The sequence below is a fragment of the Lolium perenne genome, chromosome 3 (assembly GCF_019359855.2).
Source record: "Lolium perenne isolate Kyuss_39 chromosome 3, Kyuss_2.0, whole genome shotgun sequence".
NCBI classification, from domain to species: domain Eukaryota; kingdom Viridiplantae; phylum Streptophyta; class Magnoliopsida; order Poales; family Poaceae; genus Lolium; species Lolium perenne.
The window spans coordinates 273,846,382-273,857,019 of record NC_067246.2 but is presented as its reverse complement, the minus strand read 5'-3'; the positions used below and the strand labels follow the sequence as shown (position 1 = coordinate 273,857,019).

Genomic DNA, 10,638 nt, shown 5'->3' with positions numbered 1-10,638 from the left:
ATCCACAAGCCCGAAACCTGTCACCGCCTCCATGCGGGAAAGATTTCGTCGGGCCGCAAGCCACTGCTGCGGCGGCGCGCCACCAGCCGCCCCGTCCACGGGAGCGCAAATACCACCACGTCCCCGTGTTGGAGCGCTTCCACCGCCGCCAATACCGCCGCCGCGAGCCGCATGGTAAGGGCAGATGGTACCACCGCCACCGCCGCCTCCTCCACATGAGGGGCCAACGGAGTACCTTACGTGCCTGCATCAGGGGCCATGGACAGCCCCCATGCTTGTCGACCTCACCGAAAACGAGGAAGACGAGTAGATGGCAGTGTTGTCTGTTAAGCTTCATGCACTGACCACTTGAACCAAAAGTCCGAACTGATGGAAAGGGCTAGGCAATCCACATATACACTTCACAACACCCCCACTCGCGTGTGACAGGAGAAAGGAAAGTCAACACGTGAAAGAAGAAGAGCACACCGAAACAGCGGTGGCTAAAGAGGGGAGCAATAACAATTTTTAGACTTAATTGCGAAAACCATGTGAAAGGCAGGATTTGAACTTGAGGCACTGCGCGATACGTCTGTGTTAAGCTTCTTCATGATCACAACCAAAAGTCCGAACTAATGGAAAGGGCTAGGCAATCCACATGTACACTTGGCCTAGGAGTTTCATTTGTTTGTCGTCTTCTGCCAACCGGGTAAAATGGCTATCGCAGACCGAATGGGTCACCTCGCTGTGGTATGAGCCGTCGGACCGGGATCCAATTTCTATACGATGCACCATCTAAATGAACAGAATCGGGCCAAATAGACCGTTGTTCCGCTCTCGAGACGTCCCCAAATAATTTTTTTTGGGCTTCCTTCTATGCCCGTCCCGAAAATTACCCCTAGGATGACAGTATGACACTGCACTAGCAACGCAGCAGAGATCCCATTAGAAGCGTGGGCGGCAGTCGGCACTGCCAGCGCTCCTCTCGATTCGATGATCTGCCCAAGCGGCATGGAACCCCTCATCAGATAATGCGACGGGAGCTGCGCACATGCGGCCTTCGTGCTCGGCCCCAACCGCATGGCGTGCGTCCCGCAGCCGTCGGCCCCCAGGTTCAGGCTGGCAATTTTGACTTGCCGAGCAGGCGGCATTGCTGGTAGGGAGCTAGGATCATTTCCTTGTCGGCGAAACACTGCAGAGCCGGCGCACAGAAAAGGAGCAATCTATGCCGTTTCAGTAAAATTGGGAACTATAGACGGATGTTGGCGACTCTAAGATAGTAAACTGGTCCGATGATGTACAAACAAAAAGCTACATATATGCAATCAAGGTACATACACTTCCAAATTTCCAATCACGTCAACCTCACAAGCATAGACGCGGTAGCAATGAAGAAATCTCTATCGTTTCAAAAGAATCAGAATCACATTTAACGGAGCTGACGACTCTAACCTGTTCTGACTTCTGGCTATGCATCTAAAGAAAGAACACTACAGATGCAAATGTACATACACTTGGAGCTGCATCAATCATATGCACAAGGCAGGCATCTAATCACGGAGGCTGCTGCATCCAGGCTCCAACTTGTCCTCCATCCTATTCAACCTGGCAACAGGGAACATCACCGTCTCAAAAACCACAGTCCCGCGGGGTGGTCTCAAACGAACTGTACAAAACCAGGACCCAATTTGTGTACCTTTGCGGCGGTGAAGGTGATGGCAACCTTGATCTCGCCGCGGTACGAGTTGTCGGCGGTGACCACGCTGTACCTGGCCAGGTTCAGCTCCGAGGTGCCTTTCTCCACGCCTATGCTGATCAGATCGGCTACGTTGATGCTGCAGTAAGTATATTCAACACCTACATTCAGTTTTGCTTTTCTAGCTGGGTCGATAACTAGTACTCTACTCACAGGCATGACTCTACTCACGATGCTTCGCCGAGGAAGTCGTCGCTGGAGAGGTTGTCGTGGTCCAGGATCCGGAGGACAAGCTTGTGCTGCACGTTGGCCGCCGTGGAGTTGATCTGGAACTTGAACACCTCGTTCCAGCTCGGGTTCCTCCCCTGGTCTGCATTACATACAGCACACGGTTTATATCTAGAAAAGAAGCGTTACGACTGCGAACTCGTCGACTGTCAAAGTCAGCGTTGGCTCCTAATTTATCAAATCGTAGATTTGCTTCGCCCAAACATGGTCATCGTTGGTAGCAAAATGAAGCTTCTTCGAAATCAGGAAGAGAGTTTCTGTCGAGATGAGGAACAGAGAGAGCTGTTGGGAGCAACTGACCTCGGGCGGTGCTGCTCTTGCGCTCCTGGCTCCGGTACTGCACGACCACATACGGGTCTAGTCTCCCTGCAAGTACAGGTAAGAACAGATGAATCAATCTCCATCCGCCACCGGACACAAGAATATAGCAAATCAGAGAATCCTAAACCAAGAACATGCGTGGTGGTGATTCGACTGGCTCACCCAGGAAATCGTTGCCGGCGAGTCCCTTGGCGTCGACCAGAAGCACCTCCAGAACACCCCGCCCCATGGTCGTCGCTGGAAGAACCTAGTCAATATCTTTTTCTCTCTCGCGGCGGGCTCCTCTGTGCTCTCTTTCTTTCGTCTGGGACTCTGATCAGTTCGCGGTTGAGATTAGAAGATAATACTCCAACCACGGACCGCGCGTGCCTGCGGCGTTTTTATTATGGGCACTTGCTTCCTTGGCTGGACGCTCCATAAAAATCAAAATTCCGACTAGCCGTCGCTAACGTTAGGACCGGTTCAAAGTCTCCCCTCGCTTCCCAGCCTCCTTCCTAAGCCAGGAAATGGATCCATGTCCAAATCGTAAATTAAACTAACCAACGTGGAACAGCGATACTTGATAGAGTGCAATCATTTTTTTCAATAAAGACCATATATTACATCCAGCTTTTGCAACAATATCATGCTCTAATAGCATAAAAGACGCACACACCCAAAAAAAAAAAAAAGAATTACCAAAAACAAAGGTTCCGCTACAGAGTTCCATAATTGAAACAACAACATTGATATCACCAAAACAATACCAGAAAATCAGCTTCTCCATAAGCGACGCCTTCAAGAAGAAAACAATGCAGAAACACTATCATCGCTCGATCATAGATCTTAGGTTTTCTCCTCGAAAAAAGTTATCTATCTCAAAACAATGCCTTCAACAAAAACATTGCTAGGCACAACCAATTAAATCTAGACCTTAGATTTTCACCCTGAAAGATAAGACTTTAAACTTCTCCTATACAGTCGCCCCACGTACCAGTCGCTGTTTCAAGTCATGAAGCACCAAGCCAATTCCACCTCCCCACCAAGATCCGACCATCATAGCTATTCCACCGAACTCGACTTGATGACCTTCTCCGCTAGCACCATGAAAAGAAAACAAACTCCATGATATTAACAGTCAGCAGAGCTTTGAAGCGCTCCCTCTGAAATCAAACGGCTAGATAAAAAAATATGGGTGCGCACGACCGAAACCACCCAATTCAGCAATTTTCAGGCATTTTCGCAAAATAAATTTCGCCGGCAAGACCTTCCGGAACACGACAATCCACCCAGACTGGTGGGAACAAGCATCCGATAGATCTTCAAACTTGGTGCGAGAAGAATCCTAGAACCGCCACCTTTATTCTTCGACGCGGACGAATAGGCTCCCACGCCGCCATCCGCCACCCGACGACGATGAAGGAGATTCAGAAATCAGATTTTTGCCTCGCTAATCATCGCCGCCAAGCCCATGGTGGCTGCAGAGAAGAAGAATCGACAGCTGGTTGCGTCCCCCGGCCAGGAACCCGGCGGCGCTGCCCATGGTCGCCCGAACGAATCGGCCAAGGCCATCCTCGCGGCAGACCAAGGCGAAGCAGAAAACGACCAGGCCCTCTAGGCCCAGATCGGGCCCGCCCCGCCGCCAGCTCGCTGCGCCGCCGTCCCGCCGGCGTCCAGCACCTCGTCGCCTTGCTGCCTCCTCTGCAGACCACCAGGCCCGCCCGCCGCCGCGCCTCCCCGCTCGGACGCGCTGCTGGACGAACCACCTCTACTGCCCCGCACCATTTGGCGGGACGGGTGCCGCCAGCACCGGCGATGGCAGCGGCCTGGTCGGGGGGCGTGGAGAGGGGCGGGGTTAGGGTTGGGTCGGGTCGCCTCCGGAGTCACCCGAGCGGGCGCGACCCGGGAGAGGGAGGGGGTGATCAAGCAGAGTTGGATCCAATCCATGATGATTCAGTCCCCAGTCGTCCAATATGGGAAGTAGAGATTTTTTTCTTATGCTACTACCGCACGCCCGAAATATGGACGATGCCGCTAACTTTGTCTGAATTTGGTGCATCGAGCCAGGGACCCCCACTCATCGATGGAAAAAATCATGTCTGACCGATTTCATACTTTGTGGGACCCACCATTTTGGCATGTCATCGGTGGTGCTCCAACCCGATTTTAGATTGGGACAATTTTCAATTTGGTCGTGACTCCAGTTCTCGTGACACCACCACCATTCTCTTAACTGTCCCCACATCCACCGATGTGCACCTCCATACCCTCCTTAGCCCTGCCCTCCATCATCGCAACCACATCGCCGCTCGCGTGCCCTCCCTCATGGAAGCTTTCCCCTCCACTCATGATCTTCCAGTTGGATGTGAACCTCATGAGGCCCGCCGGATGCTGGCATGCCCTCCATCAATGATGCTAGCTATTTAATCTAATCTTGGCCGGTTCTCTCAACTTATGTGCAAACATCAACATGGTGACATTAAATGACTCATTGTGTCGAAGTAGACACAAAAAATCATCATGCAACTTAGATTTAACAAAATCATGTACAGTAGAAAACACCAGCCTTGCTCTCACTATCCATAATTGTGCATTTGTTTGACTGCATTAATTTCCTCACGAATAGTGTCAGTCATCAACCGTGATCAAATATATGGCTACATCTACCGTTCTTCTTTCTTCAGTGTACGTACGTGACACAAGCCAAAGAAGATGACACCGCCTATTATGTTACTGCAGCAAAATCATACCATTGGGCTTGGTTTTTTAGACAATTCCTTATTTGTCACTACATGAAAATAAGCTTCATATTTGGCCTGGAAAATTATTTCTATTCTATTTGACATTGGCTCTTAATTTCTTTCCCAATATACCACCTCCTTTCCTTTAGCTAATACTAGTTTAATTTTATTTTCCCATGAACCAAAGCACCCCTCCTGGGCACAAGAAGCAAAAAAAAAAATGAACCTTGCTAACCCTCAAGCAAAAGAAGGCTCGCTTGTGATTCTCGTGCTTTCTCTTCATGTCATGGCTACATTTGGAGTTACTTTTATGCTGTTCATGTGATGTATGTGTGGACTTGGCCCTGCGTATGTGATGTATTTGGTGAATGTGAACCTAGATGCAATGTAGTACTATGTGTGAACTTGGATATTTATGGCACTCGTAAATGTTGTATGATGCATTTTTTTGTATATATGAACATTGATGTTGCTTTTCTCCTTTCCTTTTTTTTTGTCACCCGATGCTCGGCAATAGAGTCTTTTCTTGTCCCTATTTAACACAGTCGTTGTTCAAAATATATTATAGTTCCATATTAGAAGAAACAAATAGGACAAGTGTAAAAAAGGGGACAAATTAAAACAAAATATGGAATCACATTTGATCACATTTGTCAATTAAGGGATTTTCTCCTGTTTATTCTTCTTTTCTGAACGGCCTCGCTAGTTGCTAGTAGTGCAGCCGTGCAGGATGGAACTTCCTCAATCATCGTCAGATAATGCGGCGGGAGCTGACCACATGCGGCACTCGTTAGTGCAAAATGATTTTGTTATTAGGGAATGGCATGCATGAAAACGCCCCTTCTTAGCATCAACAAGCATTCAGCAATGGACAAAACCCTCTAGTAGTTTCAAAAGAATCATAATCAATATTTAACGGACATGGCGACTCTACTGCTCTGACTTCCGGCTATACATCTAAACAGCTACAAATGCGACGTGCATACACCTGGAATCACATCGATCATAGCAGCATGCTTACATGCTTGCAACATTCAACACTAAAAATGCTACTGTACTGTACGTAGCGCGATCGGATATCACATCTTCTTCTAATCACGATAGCTGTGCATCCAGCCTCCAACTTGAACCCCATCTTCTTCAACCTGGTAATGTTCATCAAACATCGAATCAAAACTCACAGTCCCACGGGTATTGAATCAATCGAAGTGTACACAAAAATTATTGGTGCAGTTCTTAAATTACCTCTGTGGCGGCGGTGAAGGTGATGCCAACTTTGATGGCGCCGCGGTACGAGTTGTCCGCGGTGACCACGCTGTACTTGGCCGGGCTCATCTCCGAGTTGCCTTTCTCCATCCCTATGCTGATCACATCAGTTACATTGATCCTGCATCGACCACAGATATTAGATATTCAGATTTTGTTTTCGTTCTTCTGATTTTGTGGCTGGATCGACAAACAGCTGTAGGAGTGTAGAGGGCTCACGTTGCTTGGCCGAGGAAGTCGTCGCTGGAGAAGTTGTCGTGGTCCATGATCCGGAGGAGGAGCTTGTGCTGCACGTTGGCCGCCGTCGAGCTGATCTGGAACTTGAGCACCTCGTTCCAGCTCGGGTTCCTCCCCGCATCTGCATTACAACAACAACAACACGGTTGGTTCGTTTCGGAAAGATCACAGATAATGGCTGTTCCTCGTCGATTGACAAAGTTAATCATAGATAGAAATCAGGAAAACAATTTCTGTCAGAGGATTCAGAACCAGAGAGCTGTGGAAGCACTACCAACCTCGGGCTGTGCTGGTCTTGCGCTCCTGGCTCCGGTACTGCACGATCACATACGGGTCTATCTTCCCTGCAAGTACAGGTAAAACCAGATCGATGAATCTCCTGCCACAAGAAGGGAGCAAACCGAAGCCAAACCAAGAACATGCGTGGTGGTAGTTCGACGGACTCACCTAGGAAATCGGTGCCGCCGAGGCCCTTGGCGTCGACGAGATGCACCTCGAGAAGACCACGCCCCATCGTCTGTCTCTTGATCTCGCCGACAACCCAACCAATATCTTCTCTTCCTCTCTCTTCCGGCCGGCCGCTCTGTTCTCTCTTACTTTCTTTCGTCCGGGTCTCTCCGCCGTGCTCTGAATCAGTTCGCGTTTGGAATTGAGATACCACAGCCGGCGGGGGTTGCGTATTTATGTGCATCTACTTCCCTGGGTGGCCGTTCTATAATAACAAGTCAAAACTTTGGAGCGGTCGCTAACGCCATAAATCTTGTACTCCCCTTTTTAGACTTCTGCTAGGACCGGTTCAGGCTTCCCCTTCCTTGCAACCTCCTTCTGACATTCCCTTTGCGCACGAAAAGAAGGTGGAGATTTCACCATTTGTGTTCTGGATGAGTAGCTCTCTCACTTCTCTATACTGCCGTGCTCCTGCAGTTTATAACGTCTTCCTGGAAACAGGCTTCTGCTTTAGCCGTTCACCAACGATTCCCTTGGAAACGGCTCTACCTACCAATACCATTTGGCCGCTCGACGGTTAGAGTTGAACCAGTCTCCGCTAGCAAGAACATGGGAGTGATTCCAACTAGAATCGGTTATCAATTAATTAATCCGTACTTATTATCGCCTTTTATATCGTGCATTTCTTATCTGCATCTTCCTTCTAGCCTCTGCTACCTTATTTTCAATACAAGGCATTTTTATTTTTTAAAAAGTTTAAGCATTACATCTGTTTTTGCATAATTAAGATTCACATGGCCGTACAAGCACCCGACAGTCAACAACACAAAAGGTAAAATATAACAGAAGCGATACACCTAATCAATTCAAAATCAATATGATCATCTAAAGTGGTGGATGTCCAATCCACAAATTACACTGCCACCCATATTGGCAAAAAAAAATCCATCATCCTGTCCTTCAACCGTTTAGACACCCTCATAAATAGGTCATGATTCTCCATACAATGAAAATACCAAAATTGGCGAAGCAAAGCAGTCGGTAGGTAGATAAATCTGCAAGCGGGAACATTTTTTTATCATTAAAAACTTTTTCATTCTACATAGATAGAGCGATCAAATAATAGCGAGCATTTCCATCCTAATAATTATTTTAAACATATGATCCATCTTATTTATCTATTTACCAAACATATTAGCAACACTACGTAGCGAGTATAAGATAAAATCTATTTGAATGAGTGACCATATAGATCTAGTAAACTAAGGTGATTGATAGAGACGTTGATTGACGACCTGGCATGCCCCGTCCTTCAGTACGCTGATGATACCCTCATCACCATCCATGGCTGTTCCGGAGCATGTTGCTAATCTGAAGAAGGTGCTTGATGACTTCTCGGTTGGTACGGGTTCACCATCAACTTCCATAAAAGCACCTTTGTCCCATCAGAATAGACCCCACCTCTACCATCTCTATGGCCTCCACCTTCGGCTGCGAGGTTTCTACCTTTCCCAAAACTTACCAAGACCTCCTCCCGCTCTCTCCCTACAAGTTACGCTTTGGGGACTTCGCCCCCATCATGACTAGGAGCAACATGCGACTTTGCGATTGGCGAGGATGTTGTCTTTCCATTAGCGGCTGCTTGATCCTGGTTAACTCTGTCCTTACTTCTACGCTCTCCCATGCCATGAGCGCGGGGCTCTTCCCTGCAGGTGTTATTAAGGCTATTGACAAAAGACGATGCACCTTTTTTTGGACAGGTGATGAAACCTGCAACAGTGGCCAATGTAAAGTGGGATGGGATGACTTCTACGTCCCAAAAACTTTTGGGGGGCTTGGGGTCATTTCACTCCCTGCTCAAAACTCGGCCATCCTTGTTCTAGTGCATGTACGGCTGGCACGGCCCCGCGATGTGGGGGGCACCATTACCTCGACAGTCCCATCTGGAAAGATATTGTGGCATGGCTTGCTCATTTCCACTCCATCTCCAAGATGTCCCTGGGTAATGGGAACTCCATAGCTTTCTGGTTCGATCTCTGGCTTGGCGATCAACCCCTTCATGAGCGTTTCCCCCACCTCTTCTCTCACTCCACCTGCACCAACATTATCGTTGCAGTTACCCTTTTTTCTGGGCCTCCACAGTTCTCTTGGACTGTGCCTCACTGTTGACGCGGCGACTGGCCTTCGAGCCTTGTCCTCCTAGTTGAGCCACGTGGATATCTGCCATGACGTTCCGGACTTCCGCGACGTCCGCCTCACTAATAAAAAATTCTCAAATAAGTGTTTCTATGTCAACTCTTTCAGGCATTTGCAGATCAATGACGTGGCAACCAAGGTTTGGAGGAGTGCTGCCCCCTTAAAGTGCAAGATTTTTTGCTGGCTTGCTTGGAACAAATGTCTCCCTACCAACGAACGGTGGTTCCGACACCACCTCTCTACCTCCGTCGCCTGCCTCTCCTGCAACCTTGATGAAGACACGGATCACATGCTGCTCTTCTTCCCCGGGCGGTGGAAATTTTGGCTTCTTTCCACTGCGTGATTTCGACCCAGCCGCATATATCAGCTTCGTTGACTTCTGCCTCAAGCTTGTTGCAGCTTCGAGGAGTCCACCATCAACACTGCCATTGCTTGGAGCATCTGGAAGCGGAGGAACGCCCTGACTTTCAACGGCATTGTGGAGAGTCTCTCCCTTGTCTCTCATAGGTGTATCGAAGATGCCAGGCTTTGGGCCTTTAGATGCAACACCCCCTCCTCAACCTCCTTTCTTATTTTTTGGTGTAATGGATATGGCCCCCTTGAGCTCCTTCTCACTTTAGCTTCCTCTGTAACCTAAAAAAGCACTTCTAATGAACCCTTGTATGTTCTCCTGTTTGGTTATAAAGTTGTTTAGATTAGCGTAAGCCCGCGCCCTAGTCAGGTCAGAAAAAAATTGACAGAGACGCGAGTCTGGTAAAGAATCTGGACGCCTGCCATACTCTAGCGCGCGCGTGTGCCTATTCCAAATTTTGATCGCTTCAACATACGTACGAGCGAGGCGAGAACCCGAGTATTCCCACGCGCGCGCATTCGATCTGTTGGCTAACGGACGTCCCAACGCGACAAGACAGAAGAACAAGAAAAATCCTCGGACTGGCCGAGTCAAGAGTCTCCAAGTTCGGCTCTGACCTCAGCCTGGCTGGTCTTATGCAAGGCTCGTGGATACACAAGCAACTAGACACAGGGTGAAAGGGATTTTTTTTTTTTTTTTTGCGAAAGAATATATTGCATTAAGCTACAGGAGCAACCTCCTGTAAACAGCAAGCAAGAACATCCTCAGAACCAGACCTGATCCAGGTTACAGTTTCTGCAATCGAACGACCCCTATTTGCTAACATATGACTAGCACAGAAAACCAGAATCTAATATTCAGCGTAGAAAAAAACGTACTCCTAAGATGACTACAAATAAGTCGCAAAAAAAATGATGACTAGAAATACGACATCATTGACAGTGAGTGATGTCTGAAGCGAGCATCATCGTATATATCAAACAATTTGGAGGCTAGGAAGCCCGCATGTGCTTCAAGGTCTACTTAGTCTGTGAGTTGGCTGTTAAGATGATAAAATAATGAACAGGAATCGCACCATGAAGTGTATATGTCATTAGCTGGAACAGATGAAGCCTGGTGACTGGGTGTATACGTGA

The 10,638-nt window shown here is 48.2% G+C and overlaps 2 protein-coding genes across 2 annotated transcripts; both read right to left on the bottom strand.

Annotated features, from left to right (window-relative positions):
* Window positions 1-1,256: 1,256 nt before the first annotated feature.
* Window positions 1,257-2,648, bottom strand: LOC127344499 (elicitor-responsive protein 1). The gene is made up of 5 exons (XM_051370792.2): window positions 2,447-2,648; window positions 2,264-2,329; window positions 1,907-2,045; window positions 1,676-1,814; window positions 1,257-1,584 (listed from the first exon to the last, which is right to left on the bottom strand). The coding sequence occupies exons 1-5, from the start codon at window positions 2,511-2,513 to the stop codon at window positions 1,576-1,578; spliced, it is 420 nt and encodes a 139-aa protein (XP_051226752.1). The 5' UTR covers window positions 2,514-2,648; the 3' UTR covers window positions 1,257-1,575.
* Window positions 2,649-5,874: 3,226 nt separating this feature from the next.
* LOC127344500 (elicitor-responsive protein 1) lies at window positions 5,875-7,175 on the bottom strand. The gene is made up of 5 exons (XM_051370793.2): window positions 6,955-7,175; window positions 6,786-6,851; window positions 6,490-6,628; window positions 6,250-6,391; window positions 5,875-6,149 (listed from the first exon to the last, which is right to left on the bottom strand). The coding sequence occupies exons 1-5, from the start codon at window positions 7,019-7,021 to the stop codon at window positions 6,096-6,098; spliced, it is 468 nt and encodes a 155-aa protein (XP_051226753.1). The 5' UTR covers window positions 7,022-7,175; the 3' UTR covers window positions 5,875-6,095.
* Between the last annotated feature and the right edge of the window lie 3,463 nt (window positions 7,176-10,638).